The 19,008-nt window shown below is 44.6% G+C and overlaps 1 protein-coding gene across 1 annotated transcript in view; it reads right to left on the reverse strand.

Annotated features, from left to right (window-relative positions):
• The window catches only part of KMT2A (lysine methyltransferase 2A), a 71,895-nt gene extending 70,741 nt beyond the window's left edge, over positions 1–1,154 (reverse strand). The window contains 1 exon segment of the mRNA XM_032472489.1: positions 605–1,154. Coding sequence (XP_032328380.1) covers positions 605–1,048 — 444 coding nt within the window. The 5' untranslated portion in view covers positions 1,049–1,154.
• Between the last annotated feature and the right edge of the window lie 17,854 nt (positions 1,155–19,008).

Consider the following 19,008-nt stretch of genomic DNA (forward strand, 5'->3'; position numbering starts at 1 on the left):
GTAGGGGGTTGCGGGTGGAGGTGAAAGAAGGGGGAGTGGCTGGTAGTGAAGGGACCTGGCCCGGGGATGGGGCGAGGGTTCATCAGGTTTTCGGAAGCAAGGTGCTGGAAGCGACACTGGCCCCCAAGGGTGGGAGAAGAACGTGGCTCTGGATGAGGCCATCACCCGAGAGATACCCAAGAGGAAAACTGCCCCAGGAGTAAAACATCTGCCCAGAGAGGGAGGCGGGGATGTGGCGGGATCAAGTCTCTAGGAGGGAGGGAGGGAGGAATCTTGCTCGGATGAGGTAATCTGTGAAAGGGAGGAGGGGTTCAGTCCCGGGATGGGAAACCCGGGCGAGGGGTCTGTGCCAAGGGATTTGGGGAAGGGTCAAGGGAAGGAGGGTGGGGGGCAAACCTCGGCCAGATGGGTCCGATCCCCGGGTGGGGGCGGCTGGGGGTCTGCACCCCCGCATTGGGGTCCTGGAATGGGAGGGCCATCTGCCCTGGGCTAGGGACCCCGGGATGGTCCCCGCATTGGGATGCTCCACAGTCCCGGATGGGGGAGGGGAGGGGGTTCCACAGAGGGTCGAGACCCCGGACCTGGGGGTTCCTCGCCCCCTTACCTCTCCGCTGCCGCCTCCCCCGCCGCTCTCCCCAAACACGGCCCGGAACCGGCGCAGGTTGGTGCCGATGGCGGCCGAGACCTGCAGCGCCGCGTCGAAGCCCGGGCCCACCCGGAGCAGGGCCGGCCCAGAGGAGGCTGAGGACGATGACGAAGACGAAGACGAGGCGGACGACGAGGAGGCTGCTGAGGCGGCGGCCGCTCCCCCTGGAACCCCGGCCCCGCTGCTTCCCGCCGCCGCCGCCGCCGCCGCCGCCGCGGCCGCCACAGCCGGGGGGGAGGGGGGCGCCCCGGGGCCGCCGCCGCCGACCGGGGGCCCGGGGGGAAGCAGCAGGGCCGGGACGCGTTGCCGCGGGGCGCCCCCTAGGCCCCGGCGCCCCCCGCCGCCGCCGCCCCCGGTGGTCCCGGGTCGGGCGGGGAAGCGCCACCGACAGCTGTGCGCCATGTTCGCCCCGTGAAGTGAAGCAGCGAGAGGGAGAGGCGACAACACAGGGGGGCGGGGAGGCGGAGGGGGGGGCCGCGGGCCCCGGAACTAGCCTGGTCCGCTCGGCGCCGCCCGGCCGCCTGCACCCAGCGGCCTCTATGCCGAGCGCCGGGCCGCGCCAGCCGGCCCAGCGAGCTGTATACCCGGCTCGGGCCCGCGCTGCCGACGCCGGGCCGCGGCTACGCCATCCCGAGGCCCGGGCCGCCGCCTGCCGCCCGCCCGCCCGCCCGGCAACCTGGATAACAGCATGCCCCGCCCTCCGGGAGCGGCATTGCTCGGGAAAAGGAGGGGGGGAGGAAGCCCAGGAGCCCGACGCGGAGCGCGGGTTCCGGGGAGAGGGGGAGGGGGCGAGGACGACAGGGAGGATGGAGGCGGAGGGAGCCCGGCCGCCCGCAGCCTCGAGAGCCGAGAGGCCGATTACACACGTTCCCGGGATGCGCTGGGAATCGAACCGCCCGGGAGAGCAGCTTCCAGTCTAACGCGGCTGCCGGGTCGGGAACGAGTGCGCCTTCTCCGCCTCGAGGCACGGATACGAGATGGGTTAGCCCGGATTTAACACTTCTAGAATAAAAGAGCCCTTATTGTGCTACAGGCAAGACGGAATTGTTGCCCAGTTCACTATATGCAAAATAGAAAGGCCCTCAATGAATGCGCTTTAAAAAAAAAAAAAAAGAGCCCCTCCCATTTTCATGCCGGAGCTCTCTCCAACATGCACACGCGGAGTAGTCGGTCTCCCGCCACCTCCTCGCCCTGCTATGCGCTCGGGGCTGAGGAACCTCTGGCTTTCGTGCCTTTCTGCAGAGACTTGGGTTGTGTTTCTCCAGCGCGGGCACGGGGGCCACGGCGTGCTCTGCTAACGAGGCGGCGTTACAACGAAGCTGAAGCTGGGTGGCTAACGGGGCCCGGAGGGAAGAGGCGGGCAAAAGCGCCCCCGCCCCTTCTTCCTCCGTTCTCTGCCTGCCGCTGCATGCAAAGCAGACCCTAATGTATGCACGCAGAGGGAGGGGGGCTCGCGAGCACGTTTCTGATTAAGAGAGGGGGAGGAGAAGAGCGTTGGGCATTATGATACACTGGGTGGAAGGGGCCCGCCGGCGGCGAGCTCTGTGCGCGGGGTTAGTAGGCTGAGGGGGGAGGGGGAAGGAGGAGGGTTTGGGCGGGGGATGAATATCCACCCGGTTTACTTTATTGCGGGAAAGAGGGGAGGGCGCCTCAAGCTAGGCGTTAGAAGCCTGCGAGGCTGGGAAAGCACAGAAGAGAGGGAGGGGTTTGTACAGGGAGAACTTGCGTTGGCTGGGGCTAGGGGATCGATACACACAGCCTGCAGGCCCCGGGGCAGCCTCCATCCCTCCCACCCCCAGCCGAGGTGGAGTTCGCTGGAAGGTCACGCAGCCTTCCTGGACTCCCGCACCCGTACGGCGCCCTGCATGTAGTATTACAGCCTGAGGCGGCGAATTGGGGGGGGGGGTCGTGGTGAGCAGGTTGCAGTCAGCTCAGGCCCTCTGGAGGGTGCGCTGCACGCCTCCAGAGAAGGTCCACGGCCTCCTGGTGCTGAAAACCTCCGTCTCTCCACCCGCAAAACGTTTGTGCAGAGTGAACGATGGGGTGGGGGCTAGAAGGGAGCAGAGAAAGGGAGGCACAGGCAAGCTCCAACTCCCCCAACTAGTCCCGGATCGATCGCTGTTCCAACCGAGCAGGATGGAGCCCAGATGGTTTGCAAAGCGCACACTCACACAGCGCACACGCAGGACCAGATTCCGTTGTTACATCGCGTGGTTTACTAGGTGCAAAAAGGGTGGGAGTAGCGGGAAGAGTCTCTTAAACGGCAGCCCCAGGACTCTGCTAAGGACATAGACACCCCATTGTGGACGGTTTCTCCATTGCAATATATTTAGCGTTAGACTCTGTGGCGGTTTGCTTCAGTGTAGCTGCTCTGATCAGTTACAGATTGGCGACCACGTGGATTCCCTCAAGCATCCTGATTTGTTCCCTCTCTCACTCTCTCTCGCTTATTTTTCTTTTGTATTTGCCGCCCCCCTTCTTCAATATGCATAACGGTCTGCAGAGGTAATAGCCGAGGGACTGAGTGACAGGCTTTATATAACTGTGTCAACAGGGTTTCTTCCCGTCCACCACCCCTGAGAAAACGTAAACCGGTTGGTTTCTGAGTAACCCCACTTCAAGCACACTTTGTTGGGCACAGGTGGGAGGCCTGCAGGTGGAGTGGGAACAGCAAGAAAGAAGAGTATCTATGAAGACTGTGTGAAGTCCTCAGATTCAAGCTTCTGGGTAGATAACTCCTTGATAAATCATTTAGTTTTGTCTTTTTGCCTCCTGACTAGTCCAAAGAGAGCCAGAGGAAATCAGAATTTGGTTTCCTGTTGGAGCTTTTAAGGCAGAAGTAGCAATAACTTACATTTGTTGACTGCTTTCTGTGAGCTTGAGTGCTTTATGGTGCATTCAGTTCTCACGAACCCTCTGAGCGAATTCTGATTTTATGAAGGGGGATACTGTCCTAGAGGAATGTCCAAAGTCACACCGCCAGTAAGTGGCAAGACCAAATCTCACTGGGGTCTGACACCAGTATCAACTAACCATAGTGCTTATCCCAGAAAGAAATACTATGCCATCTTACACCCATTAGGATGACTATTACTTAAAAAAAAAAAAAAAGGAAAGGAAAAAAAATGTTTATGAGGCTATGGAGAAATTGGAACACTTGTGCACTGTTGGCAGGAATGTGGAATGGTACAGACACTGTGGAAAACAGTAAGATGGTTCCTCGAGGGAACAAAAAGAATCATCATATGATCCAGCAATCCCACTTCTGGGTACATACCCAAAAGAACTGAAAGCTGGGTCTCGAAGAGATACATCCATATTCATGGCAGCATTATTTACAATAGCCAAAACATGGAAGCAAACCAAGAGTTCATCGATCAATGAGTCGATTACCAAAACGTGGTATACTCATATAATGAAATATTATTCAGCTTTAAAAAGGAAAGAAATTCTGGGGGTGGGTTAGCTCAGTGGTAGAATGCATGCTTAGCATGCAGGAGGTCCTGGGTTCAATCCCCAGCACCTCCATTACATTTTTTTTAAAAAAAGGAAGGAAATTCTGTAATATGTTACAACATGGATGAATCTTGAGGCTATTATGCTAAGTAAAATAAACCAGTTACAAAAAGAGAAATACTGTATGATTCCACTTATATGAGGTACTTAGAGTAGTCAAAATTGTAAAGGCAGAAAGTATAATGGTGGTTACCAGAGAATAGACTGAGGGGAGAATGGAGAGTTATTGTTTAATAGGTATAGAGTTTCAGATTTTGTAAGATAAAAAGAGTTATGGAGATGAATGATAGTGATATCTGCATAACAATGTGTATTTCTAAAATATGCCTATTCGTAAGTTATCTTAAACTGCATGCGCTTTATTTTTTATTTGAAATTTTAATTCAATTTATTTTTCTTGAATACCTAATATATTCATATGGTTAAAAAGAAATAAAGTTCTCACTCCACTCTTGTTTTGAACTACCCTCACCTCTCCAAGTTATCATTTCTTTGGGGCAACTAATGTTATCAATCTCTTGTATTCTTCCAGAGATAGTCTGTGCCTATACAAGCAAATACATATAGAAGTTTTTACATAAATGAAAGAATAGCAAACCCATTTCCTGGATCTTTGCTTTGAAATCTGTATCTCGGAAATCATTCCGGTCAGCAGACAGCATTTCCTCATTCTTGGGGCTGCATGGAATAGAAGTAGCATAATTTATATAACCAGTTCTCTGTTAAGGGTACTAGAGCTATTTCCAAACTTTTGCTATTTCAAACAATGCTGCAGCGCACAATCTTAAACATACGTTATTTTGCAAATGGGCAAATTTATCTGTAGTATAAATTTCTAGAAATGGAATTGCTGAGTCAAAAGGCATATATACATTTATAATTTTGATAGACGTTGCCAGGTTGTCCACCTTAAAGACTGAGTTGGCCCTTGTGAAAATTCAGCTAATTCAGACTCCCACCAGCAACGTTTAAGAGTGCTTCTGATCTTGTAGTAGCTCACAGTGAGAAAGAATATGAAAATGAATATATGTATATTCATGTATGACTGAAAAATTGTGCTGTACACCAGAAATTGATGCAACATTGTAAACTGACTATAACTCAATAAAAAAAAAAAAAAAACTTCTTTAAAAAAAAAAGAGTGCTTCTTTCTCCACACCCTTCGGAAAAGGATTTTTTAACTTCTTGATCTTTGCCAACCTAATAGAAATGCACATATTTTTTAATGTTTTCCAAATGACAAAAGGAAATTGTTAAGAAGAGAGTCCCAAATCTTGCCACTTTCTGCAAACTCATGAATTACTTCTGGTTTGAAGGAACCTCTAGACATTATACCCTTTTCTCCTCTCTGGAAAGATTTCTTGTTGCAAACCAGTATTGTGAAACCAGCGTAGGCTCAGACCCAATCATTGTAGTTATGTGATCTTGAACCAGACACCTAGCTACATAATGCCTCAGTTTCCTAATCTGGAAAAATAAGGATATAAATAGCAACTTCACAGGATTGTTATGAAGATTGAATGACCTAATCCAGGTAAAGTGTCTTCTCTCTCAGTCAGACAGAAACAATTTCTTGGTCACTGTGAAGATAGCCCCTCTCAAATAAACAATTTCCTCTCTCCAAATAGGCCTCTCCAATGGAAAACATCAAATTAGTGGTCCCCAAAAGTCCTGGAACTAAGAAAAGAACGGTGGCTGAGTCATTTAAATTTGCCCATAGGAAGGCTTGATCATCACTGAACAGAAGACTGTTCAGAATCCTCAGATGCTGCTTTCTTCTGGGGAAGGAAGGGCCAAGTCCATTACCCTTCTACAAAGGCACCCTTCCATTAAGGAAGCAATGGCTGCATTTTGCTACTGCCCTGTCTATGGGTTTCCATTCCAAAAGAATTAGGTATAGCTATACCAGTGACTAAAAGGCCTTTAAATACTCACCCCAGCATGGACAGCTGGCTTTCTGTAAAGGATTAGGTGTAGTCCTGGCTAAAGGCAAAGATTAGATGATTTGGGGGCCATGAACTCTTTGAGAACAGGAACTGTGTGTTGCTTTTCTTTGTATCCCCTGTGCCAAGCAGTGTTTGTCCCAGCTCAATTCATGTTTGTGGAATAAATGACTTTTCCCAGCTGCACTCTTGGACCTTGGGATTCATATCCAAGGAGTCTTATTTTGTCAGTGGATTTTGGCAGTTGTATGTGCTGGGCTTTCTTTAAAAAAAATTTTTTTTAATTTAATATCAGTTAAATTGTCTCTGTTTGAAATAGTTGTGGTGATTAACGTTAATATCTCTCAAAGAGAGAAAAATGAGAGAAATCATTATTATTTGCTTACTACTATTTCACCTTGTGGAAGCTTGAAGGAAATGTTGCACTAGAACATTGCCTTTCTCTCTCTTCCTAGTTACTCTAAATTGTACTCTTATAGTAGTCTTCTGATTCGTGTTCTTAACTTCAACCTCTGTGCTTTCTGATGTTCTGTCCTTTTACTTATTTCATGAGTACTGATTGAACTTCCACTCTGTACCAGGTACTATGTTAGATCTGGAGACACTAAGATGTTGTGTCACAAAACTTACACTGAAACATGAAAAGGAAAGGCCTTAGCGAAACAAAGAGTGCTTCAGTATTGATTGAACATTAGGTACATGGGAAAGTGTCAAAAAAACTACTGGCCAGATCATAATGAAGAGTTTGGAATTTATTCTTGAAAGGTTAGGGAAAAATTGACAGATTCCAAACAGAGATTGACATGATGGATTCTGGGCCACATCACCGTGGCAGTTGGGTGAAAGAAAGTAGGCTGATGGTGAGACTGGAGGCAGGAAATGCGGTTAAGATGTTGTTTCTGACCTCGTCCCATGGCTTCAGACTCATACGTCCATAATGAAGTAGTTCAGATGATGGGTGCAGGGGCAGTGAAGATGGAGGAATGAGAACAGGTTCCAGAGGTGTTTTAACAGATAGAATGATTTGGAGTACATTTAGATACGTGGGATGAAAGAGAGGGACTTTTCTCAGGTTGCCAGCTGAGGTCCATCAAGCAGATGGCAATACCACCAAGATAAGGACATCAGCAGAAAGAAGGCATTTTTGCTTGGAGATGAGTTTGGTTTTAGAACAGTTGAGTCTGAGATCCGGAGAGGTCTGCAGGTGGAGCTGTCTAATAGGCAGTTGGGTGTCTTGGACTAGAGTGCAGGAGAAAAGCCTAAAAATACGGATCTGGGGCGGGGAAGCATATTGATGGTCACTGAAACTACAGGCATGGATGAGACCACACAGAAAGACTGTGTGGCACACAGAGGCAAATGGGTCAAGAACAGAACCAGAAGAAACCTAGGTCTGTTGGGTGGGCTAACAAAAAGCAGCCAGGTGGAAGGAGACTGAGGAAGAACACTCAGTGAGGTGAAAGGAGGCAGGAGGGAAGCCAAAGGGGAAGGAGTTTCGAACAGAGGAGCTGTAAACAGTGTCAAAGGCAGAGAGGTCAAGAAGCAGAAGGACTGAAGAGTGTCCCTTGTGGCCCTAGGGAAGTCACGGTGAGCTCTGTAAGCACAGGGGCAGGGGAGTGGTAAAGTCTCCAGTCAGACTGGATTTGGTTGAGGAGGACGTGGAGAGGCAAGAAACAAATGGAGGCAACCTACCCATAGAGAGTAAGAGGATTTGAGCTGGCGCCCCTTAACACATGGTTAAGAGTTTATTTTTTAAGCTACTTTTTGGTTATTATAAAAGTAACATATGCAAAGTAAGTCAGAAAAAGACAAATATATCACTTCTATGTGAAATAAAAAAAAAGATAAAAAACTTATTTACAAACCAGAAATAGAATCACAGATATAGAAAACAAACTATGGTTACCGAAAAGGGAAGGGGCTGGTGGGGGGGAATAAATTAGGAGTTTAGGATTAACATATACACACTACTATATATAAAATACATAAACAACAAGGACCTAGCAAAGGGAACTATATTCAACTGTCTTGTAAAAACCTATAATGGAAAAGAATCTGAAAAAGAATAGATATGTATATATAACTGAATCACTGCTGTACATCAGAAACTAACACAACATTGTCAATCAAATATATGTCAATTTAAAAAAGTAACACATGAAAGGTAAAATTTTTTAAAGAAATAATATGAGAGAATATAAAATAAAAAGTCTAAATATCCCTTCCTTTCCTCACAATGGAATCACTATTGAGTCTTTTGTCTAATATTTCAGAATAGAAGCAAATATATATATATACTTATCTAACCATATGGATGTACACACAGACACACATCCTTCATTACTCAATGTGATTATACCATACAAATAACTATGCCTTACCCCTTAATCTTTTTCACTTAACAGTCCTGGAAGCCTTTCCATATCTCTCTGACCTTATCTCCTGCCTCTCTCTCCCTGGTTCCTTGTGCTCCGACTGCTTTGACCTCCTTGCAGTTCCTGGAACACACCAGCACACTCACACCTTAAGGCTTCTGCACTCGCTGTTCCCTCTGCCTGGAACGTTCTTCCCCCAGATATCTTCTTGGCTCACTCTCCTACTTCCTTCAGACCTCTACTTAAATGTCACCTCCTCAGAGACGCCACCACTGTGATTCAGGATACCTTACCCTACTTTATTTTCCTTCACAGCACTTTTATCAACATCTATGGACTTGTTCCCTGTCCATCTCCCCGACGAGGATATGTGCTCCATGAAGGGAGGGCCTTGGTTCTCTTCACTGCTCTAGGTCCAGAGCCTACAACAATGCCTCACCCTTAATAGGTATTCAATAAAATAGGAAAAAGCATATAGAGCTAGCCTAGCTTAGTATTACGGATAACGACATAGAGACTAAGAGTGCAAGCGCAAACTGCTTGGGTTCTAACCTCTACTTCTCAGTAGGTGTGTGCTCTTGGGTAAATGAATCCATTTCCTCACTGAAAAGCAGGGCCATTCTGGTGCCCAACTTCCTGGGCTGTTGTGAGGTTTAATGTGTGAATGTATGGAACATGCTTAGGACAGTAATGACCTGGAGTAAATTGTTAGGAAATGTTCATTGCTGTGATTATTAGTAATATTCTGGAAAGACAATTTAGCAGCTCTAACATCAGGGAGTGAGAATATTGTCTTTCGTCCATTCTTCCAGCCCTTCTTCACCTCTTTGAGTCGTCTTCTTCTTGGCCTGCTTTCTCTGTCCTTCAGCCCTTAGACAATGGTGTCTCCCAAGTGCTTTTCGTTTCTCACATTCTCTTAGAGTGAACTCATGGTTTTAACTACTACCCCGGCAGAAGAGTGTGTAACTGCTGCCCCAAACCGCAAGGTTCCCTGGGGCCTGACTCTTGCATCCAGATTGCTTTGAGCCTTTCCATTCTAATTACTTGTTAGGTTATAGGACTCACTAAAGTGTGGGCCCCTCAAGGGCAGGAATAGTTTCTTGGTTATCTTTGTCGCTGCTTCTCCAGGAGAGGTGCTCTTGGTAGGTACACTTCATAGGTTCTCACAGTCTGGTGAAGGGAAATAGATGATAAATAAGTTACTATAATGAGTCAGCTGCTGGCAAGTGCTATGTAAGTAGGATGTAGTGAGCAGAAAGCTGGGCGAGGCGAAGGTGCAGTGGTTCATAAAGGCTGGCCAGGGGAGATCTTCAGGTTAAGGGGCTATTTGAACAGAGTGCCGAGAAAGCGAGAGAGAAAACCAAATGACGTCTGAGGAAAGAGTGTTCCGAGCATAAACCAGCAAACGCAGGTGGCCTGAGGTGGAGTGTGTTTAGGGGACAACAAAGAGGCCAGTGTGGCTGGAGGAAGGTCAATGACCGAGAACAGTGGTAGGAAATGAGGCAAGCCAGGTAACGGGGGAGAAGTTGTTTCAGATCATCCAGGATTTGAAATGAGATGAAAAGCCCTTGGAAGGTTCTAAATAGAAGACTGAAAAAATACTTAATATTTGAAAGGATCACTCTGGTGGCTAATATAAGAATAGACAATAGAGAAACAAGGGTGAAAGCAAGGATATTTGTTTTTAAGGTGATTGCTATGGTTCAGGTGAGAGATGATGGTGTCCAGGCCTTGGGTGATAATGTGGAGGTGATGAGAAATGGGCAGGTCAGATATATTTTGAAGTTATTGTAAGGATGTATTGATGTATTAAATGTAGGGAGTGAGAGAAAGAGAAGAGGAAGGGATGAATGGATAAGTGAATAAGTGAATTGTATATTGAATATATATATTCATTACAGAGTGATGTGTTACAAGGGCTGCCTAGGTCAGAAAATAAGTGAATGGGAAACTTTAGGAGAACCAATAGAAGAAAGAGGATTCAGAAGACACTCACAGACTTCCATTCACTCGAGAAGAAGGGAAATGAAAGATAGGTCAATAGGTGGAGAATGAGTTAAACAGAAGGTGCTTTTGTTTTTTAAGATGAGGAGACTTGAGGCTATCTATAGCCTAAGGGGAAGTGTCAATGAAAAAGGAAAGAGAAAATTGCTTAATGAAGATGCAGCCATGGTTCTGAAAAGAATCACCTGCATTCACAGCCTCTAGCTCCTTTCCATCTTCCACATTCTGGTCAAACTGCTATGATCTGCCCACCTCCTCCCCATTGAAACTGCTGCCACAAAAAAACCCAATGACTTTCTAGTTGCTGAAACTAATGCGGACTTTTTAGTTCTTGTCGCACCTGGTCTTTTGCAGCAGGCTGAGTTCTGCAAGCTCTCCTGCCTTGGTGTCTGGGACCCCACTCTCTTTCTTGCTTTTCCTACCTCTCTAAACTTTCTAACTTGTATCCCTTCAGTGTCTTCTTTTCTGTGTCCATCCCTAAATGTTGATGTTTCTGGGTTATGGTCTTAAACTTTTCTTCATTATTTCATTCATTTAGTCAAATACTTACTTACTGAATGCTCACTACATACCAGGCACAGTTGTAGGTCTTGGGAATATAGCAATAAACAAAACCTACAAAAACACCTACCTCCCCCTCATGGAGCTTACGCGTTCTTCCTAAACCATCTCATCTTATAACCAATGCCCTAGTCCCTTCTGTGTACTTGTTTTTTTCAAATTTACATCTCCAGCACTAACCACTCTTTTTACTTTGACACACACAACCAGTACTCTGTTGGGCATCTTCACTTGTATGTCCTTCGACTGAACTCCTGTTTACACCAAAGTTTGCCTCTTTCTGTATTGCCTCTTCTAATTATACCACTGGGCACTCCCAATTGCTCACTTCTCTTCAGGATAATAATTTCCAGTCTAATCATCCTCTGATAGAAGATTGATCTTCCTAAAATGCAGATATGACCATATTTCTTCCAGCCTTAAAATAATTTAATAATTTCTTATCACCTTCAAGACCCTTTGTTATTTGGTCTAACTCTCCCTCACCCCTTGCCTCCAGCTCACATCTATTCCTTGTGCCCCTGCCTTATTGAATTTGAATTCTCTTGTATGGCCATGCTTTGGCTCATATTTTTCCCTCTGTCTAAAATGTCCTTCTTGCGCCTCTTGTTCTCTTGGCTAACTTCCAGACCCATCTCAGTTGTCATGTCCCCCAGCCCAGCCTTCTTCAACCTCTCCTGTGTATACAACCATAACATCACACACAGACTTCTGCTTCTGAGCTTTACGTGATGTATCATAATCGTGTGATTTGTAGTTGTTTATTTTGCTACCTCTTCCACTAGACTTTGAGCCATGAAGGGAGGGCAATAAGGTTGGTGAAGGTAGTAAATGTGTCTTTTATTTCAGTATCCTAAGCACTTAATATGATCTATAACAAGAGTGTAATAAATGTTCGTTGAATAAATAAATGAACAAATGAAAATGGGGACTGGGTTGTTCTCTTCAGATCACTGAAGGGGGGAAAGGAAGAGAATCAAGAGCAAATGTCGAAGGATAGTTTGGGAAAGAATGTTCTAGATGTTTTCCTCTAGGACAGGAGACAGGAGGGAAGGGTTAATCAGAAATAGATCAGTTTGAGGTGAAGGGGAGGAGACTGAAGACTTCCCTGCTAGATAGTTTCTATGTTTCCTGAATGTAGTAGGTAAGGCACTCCTCTTTTCTGAAAAACTTGCATGTGAGTGAAGGTGCATAACAGTTTCTTTGAATCTCAAATTTCACACCTGCCAAACACTTGATTCTATTCTTTATCCCATAAACGTTATCTCCCATGAAATTGTAAGAACCAAGGAGATCATATAAAATAAGGCTTTGGGGTCTTCAGATAAGTCAATGGACCTACTGATTGTCACTTAAATATGACTTTATATTCATGTGGTTGAAAGCTGCTAAATCCCAAAGCCCTTCCTATTTTAACACTCTTCTTAATTATTTCTGTGTATTGTCAGTGCTGCAGTTCCTAGAATTGGAAATCTTTTGTTTGCCTCCAAATTACTTTGAAAAAATTCACTAGACCTAACATTACCAAGTAATGTTTTTTGTTTTTTACTACAGGTAGAAAATGGGTAAAACTTAGCCGTGTTATCCTCCCACTGAGATGTCTAGCTTTTTTTGAGTCATGCTTAAAGTCTAACTAAATGGTCTGAAATTGGTTTAGGATTCCTTTCAGCCACCAATGCTAACTTATTTTAGGCTAACAAGACTAGAATTCAGTTGGTCTAAATTAGAACAAATTTTTATCTGTAGATGGGATGGAAACTCTAGGTGAGGATTCAGGTCATGGCCAAGGTACAAGAGGACGAGGAAGTCTGAGTTAATTATAACCTAGGTTCTTTGGTCTTAATTCCAGGAAGCTGTCCTTTAGCTAGGTGGACAACTTGTTGATTGAGGAATATTCTCAGAGGAACTAGAAGCTACCAATCCCTGAATAGGATCTGAGATGAATTTCCACAAGTGAAGATGTTAGCATTGAAAGGCTGGAATTTATTGTCACTTGAAGCCCTTTGACTAATAAGCATTGGGTTATTTTCTTTCCAGCAATCATGACTGGCCTGGAAGATTTCCCAAAGGTTATCTTTTTCAAGGCCAGTTGGGTAAGGTTGTTTTGACATGTTTTTGAATCTATACTACAATGCATGCATTGTATTTAGTTTATTCCTAGACTTAAAAAAAAAAACTCATCGTATATCATTTGGTATATAACTAAAGTAGAAAACCAAACATACGAAACCAAGAGAACATGGCCATCGCTGCACAAGGCAAAGACCTCAAAATCTCTGATATAAAAATATAAGCCTGCTTTAAAAGCTACGGTTATTAATGTCTCTCATATGTGAAGTTCTATGAGCTTCTGATACCACGTTTAAACATTGAGAAGATATTTTGAAACACTATGGGTAAGACTAGGTAGTTAAACAATCACTGGTTAATTTGACTTTTAACATAGTTCGGATTAGGGTTTAGCCTTTCCTCTTTAGCCTTATTCTCTTCTCTAGTCTGAGTCCTATTAACATTTAGACAATCCTATTGCTTAAGACCAGGGAAAAATCATGGGACTCTGACATAAGTTATACATTATGAATCACCATTTGCTCCTGCTAAAGTTGAAATGAAGTGTCTCACATGTGGGTTAGAGTTCATATGTAAGTTTCTGAATAAAAACATAAAAAGCAAGCCATCCTCATTCCCTCTTCCTGCCCCTCACGGTGCAGTAACCAGTTTAAATACCAGAGCAAGTGTAGAGAGGATGTAGTTAGGAAACCAGGAATCCAGCCCTGCATTCCAGTCCACTAACCCTGACTCACTCTCCTCAGGCGGAGGGTTCCGCTTCCTTTCTTTTTGCACTGAGAAGGGAGGAGAGGAACATTTTGCCTCAAATCTTCTAAGCTGAGGGGCTTCTGCTAATCTGTAGGAGGCTTCTGCCTTAGCTGAGATTGACAAATAAGAAAAACACGCAGCCATAGATACCATTTTAAGAGAGACAAGAAAAAGGGTTTTGTTGCTGATCTGTGTTCGTTAGGTAGGTCTTTCCACACATAACTTTGAGAGGCTTGCTACTCAGCCTTTATAGGCAGCTTTCTTCTGGGATGGGTAGATGGAGGGTCAGGGGGTGGTAGTAGAGCAAACAAACTCAAGGGTCTCAAATCGAGGGCCATTTGGCGTCAGTGTTTACCCTCAGTGCGGTGGGGGTGAAGTTTGGAGACTTGGGTGAAGTGGAAATTAGTTTCCCTAATGTAGTAGTAATGTGGGTCTCAGATAATGAAGGAGTCTTCTGCTAGCAATATTCAAGGCAGATGAAACCATAACAAGATTTGAGGTAAAGCAATGATGATCAAAATATCACTCCTGCCTTAGTATTTATTTAGCTAACATTACTTTTTTAAAATTGAATTAAATTAAATTAAATTTTGTTTTTACCAACCCTGCACTTAGATGGCTTTCTTTCCATCACTCTACCTGAAGGTCATTAAAATTGGTAACCACTTTTTTACCCTCACTTTGGAATTCATAGTTATTTCAGAATTATATTTATTTGCTTGTTCTATTAAGTTTCCTACCCTCTTGAGAGCCAGAGTGAGATGACATCAAGGTAAAAATGCAGGCTGTCCTTAAGGGAAACAATAGCTATTTCCCAAGTAGGCTATAATTCAAAACCACACAACAGTGTTCTAATTGCTTTTGGAGTTGACAACACTGGAATGCATTAAAACTCGGAGCTTCTAAAGATAACCTTTCTTACTTTGTGCAAGAAGTCCAATGTATAATCCTTGTAACAGTCCATTCATAGGTTGCATGTGTCAGCCCTGTGGGGGAGAGTGTGGTGCTGTAAACCTATGTGTGATGTACCTCTTTCAGTTCCGGTAAGGATACAAATCCTGAAATGCAGGCTCGGCAAAGAAAGAGCGAGTTGAGATGATCAGTTCCTAAAGAGTTCCTGGGAATTTCAGATTTCAGGCTAGTTCTTCTGTAAAGGACCTTCTGCTGCCCACCCTCTCATTCGCCCTCCTAGCCTTACGGGAAGGTAGCCCTGTGCTAACCTTGCTCGGTAGAGAGGGCTGCTAATGAGGGAACCAGATCTCCGAGTTTCAGAGTTAGAGGTTGAGATGCAGGAGTGACTCAGCTGGCATGAGCTTTGTAGCAGCCTCAGCCTTCAGGCCTTCAGGAAATGAGTCCCCCAGGCCTGCATCTCCCTCTGTGGCAAACTGCCACTAAACTCTGCTGTTTATCAACCCAGTACCAAACACAGTAAGTTAGAGTTTGCTGTTTCACTGTTTGAAAACCTACTATATACAAGCCAGATGGATAATGTGATAGGTTAGGATTACAAAGATGAATTAGATATTGTACCTTATAAAGCTTACAGTTTAGTAAGGGAAATAAACAAATGTAAATATGCCATAGGGCACAATGATCAGTGCTGTAAGAGACCCAAAAGAGGGGCAAAGTTTGGGAAAATCAGAAAAGACATCTCAAAGCGGAACAGAAATGTACAGGTAGAAAGAGCCAGGATGAAGGCAGTGGCAACAGCATTGATAAAGATATGGATTCATTCATGGATAAATTAATTTATTCATCACATCTGTATTGAGTGACTATGTGCTTAGAGCTTGGGATGTAACAGTGAACAAAACAGATTTTTAAAAATTCCTGCCTTTGTGGGGCTTGTGTTTGTCTTAGGAAGGTAGAACAATCAAACAGTAAACATAATAAACCAGTAACTCATGTAGAAGGTTAGAAGCTGAAATTTGGGGGAAGAAAGCAGGGTAAGGAGAAAAGAGTACTTGGAGAGAGGTTTCTTGCACTTGTAATTAGGATGGATGGGGAAGCCCATGCTGACAACGCGGAATGAGGTGAGGGAGCCAGCCCTGGGAATACCTTGGGGGAGAGCATTTCTAGCTGAGGAAGCAGTCAGTGCTAAGGCAGGAGTTGCCTGGTGTGTTTGAGGAAGAGCAAGGGGGCCAGTAGAGCATGTGAGAAGGGAGAAGAGTGGAGAGAGATGTAATGGAAAGCCAGTGCTTGTTGGGCCTTGTAGCCCATGGTAAGGATTCTAGCTTTGAATCTGAGTGAGGTGGGAACCATTGAAGGGGTCTGAGCGGAGGAGTGACATGGTCTGACTTACACTGTGATACGATCACTCTGACTGATGTAAAGAATAGATGGGAGACAGGCAAGCCTGGGAGCAGGAGGCCATTCAAGAGGGCATTTCAGCAAACCCAGGGAAAGATGAGGGTGCTCTGGTGATAGCAGTGGAGATGGTAAGAAATAGTCCAACTCTGGACATATTTTGAAGGTGGAACTAACAGGACTTCTTAATAAATTGATATCGAACATGAAAGATAGGAGTCAAGGATGAATCCAAAGGCCTGAGCAACTGGAAGAGTGGAGTTGCTATGAGCTGAGAGGGAGAAAACTGTGGGACAGTTCTGGAGTGGGGGTGGGAAGAAAATCAGGAGTTCAGTTGGGACATACTAAGTCTGAGGTGTCTATTACACATCCAAGTGGAGATACCAGGCAGGTTGCTGCATATGTACCTAGAGTTCAGAGGAGAGGTTTGGACTAGAGACAGAAATTTGAGAGTCATCAGTGTACAGATGTTATTTAAACCATGAGACAGGATGAGATCACCAATGGTATGAGAGTGAGTGACAGTGAGAGGGAGAAAACACTTAGCTTTATCTTTGGGATATTCCAAAGATAGGCTGCCAGGGAAAGGAGGAAACTGAGAAGTGAACAAAAAGTAAGGAAGAAGGAAGGCCAAAGGAAAGCTCTGGAAGTCAAGTTTATCAGAAAGTGTATCAAGCTGGAGGAAATATTCAGCTGAGTCAAATACTGCTGAAAGATCAAATGAAATGAGGACTGAGAAGTGACCCATTTAATATGTAAGAAGAGCAGTTTCAGCGGAGTGGTAGAAATGAACACAAGATTGGAATGGGTTCCAGGGAGAACAGGATTTGGAGACAGTATTGATAAATTTTGAGGTGTTTTGCTGCCAAAGGGTGCTAATTTTGTAAAAGATGGGCTAGATAATAGCATGTGTATACTCTCATAGAATAGGGTAGGGGGAAACTAATGATGTAAGACAGGGGAGAAATGATAGCACAAAGACATGGAGTGGAGCGATTGGCTTTGACAAGGAGCACAGACTATCGAGCAAAGGCACGGTGAAGAATAGATATGGGTGCAGACAGTAGTGTGTGAGATGATGCTGTGGGAGTCAGTGGAAGTTCTCAAGTTGCTTCAGTTTCCTTGGTTAAGTAGTAAGCAAGGTCATCTGCTGACAGAAATAATCATGGCCCAGAGAAATAGGGCGGCCATCAGGTAGTACTGAGTGCCTTCTTGAAGTTCTGATCGTGACTATAAAGTGAGATTAGCCACCTTGGCTGTTTTCTCCAGCTACATTCAGCTACATGGGTGCAAGTGCAGAGCAAGTAGACTTAGCCAAGGATGTGGTTTTGGCAAGTAAGTACAACAAAATGAGTAAAAGGCAAGGAAGTTGAGGGTTTATTCAAGAGTGATCCTGATTGACCATGGAACATAAACAAGCTGGGTAAGGAAGGAAAAGAGGACATCAAGGTGGTGAGGGAGATGGCAGTATCACCTTACTGATGGTCACGGTGACTCCAAATTAATATAGTTGGGATATTAGGGGGAATGGGCTGGAAAGATAACAGATGGTCAGAGAAGGATGCGTGAAAGTGAAAACCATGGAGTGGTTGAATTTGTTGGTAACGACAGGAATGAGTGCCCAAGGAAGGTGAAAGACATCATCACTGGACTTCTTAAGGGAACTGAGCAGTCTGCTGGGAGGATCACTCAGGAGAGTAGTTCTCAAACTTCAGCATGTATCAGAATTACATGGAGACCCAATTAAAACAGATTGTCAGATCCCACCCCGTTTCTTGGTCGAGCCTGAGAATTTTCATGTTTCCTAGTGCTGCTGTGGTCCAGGGACCATACTATGAAAACTATTGATCCATAGGTATGTTGAAGTTGCCAAGAATTAAGATAGAAATAGTTTTGTAGAGTGACAGAAAGCCAGGCCAAAAAAAACAAAAACAAAAACAAAAAAAACTTGTCAAGAAATAAGTAAGAGTGGGCTAGTAATTGGTAGAAAACTCAACAGTTGGGGCAGTGGGTATATAATCCGAAAATGAGATTTAAAGCTTTGAGTTTTTATGCGGACTGGTTAGAAATTGTGTGGCTGAAACACTGGTTGGTAGCAAAACTAGTAAGGCAAGGGTAAAGGCATATTGTTAAGGGTCCTGCATGTGTTTTATCAGTGTTTTAATAGTCAGGGCCTTTCATTTGGTAAGCAATGTTAAGTTCCCCTGATTAGGGACTCTCTGGTAAAATTGCTGCTGTATTGATCTTAGAGTGACTGCAATCATACCAATTCATATTCCAGTAAAAATAAACACATTAATTAGGAAATATTATCTCACAAAACTAGGTATCACTTTACATTAAGATTAGCAATGCTGACATCTGATGAGACAAAAAAACTTAAGAGCTTAACAGTAGGGCAACATAGTACTAAGAATATACAAAAAACAATACAGAATGGAACTGTGAAAATACGAAGTAGGGAAGTCTACAAGGCGGTCAGAAGTCACGTAAGGGCACAGACTACAACGTGGGATCATCACCTGGGCCCAACCTGTGGCTCCAACCAATTACTCATGAGATTCTAGCCAAATCATTTAATGTTTCTTAGTTCCTGACTTGTTAAATGGGTCTATCATTTATGCCACGTGCCTCAGAGGAATGCTGAGGGCTAAATTAGATAGTGAAAATGTGATATGCTATACAAATATGAAATTATTATAGAAGTCATATTAAGCTATCCTTAGAAACCAGGGCAGAATACATACTAAGTATATAAAAGAAAATGGAAAAGAAAAACTGGTATCCAAGGAGAATAACGCTGAGGTGTATAGAACAAAGGATTAAATGTACAATGTGG

The sequence above is a fragment of the Camelus ferus genome, chromosome 33 (assembly GCF_009834535.1).
Source record: "Camelus ferus isolate YT-003-E chromosome 33, BCGSAC_Cfer_1.0, whole genome shotgun sequence".
Lineage (NCBI taxonomy): Eukaryota > Metazoa > Chordata > Mammalia > Artiodactyla > Camelidae > Camelus > Camelus ferus.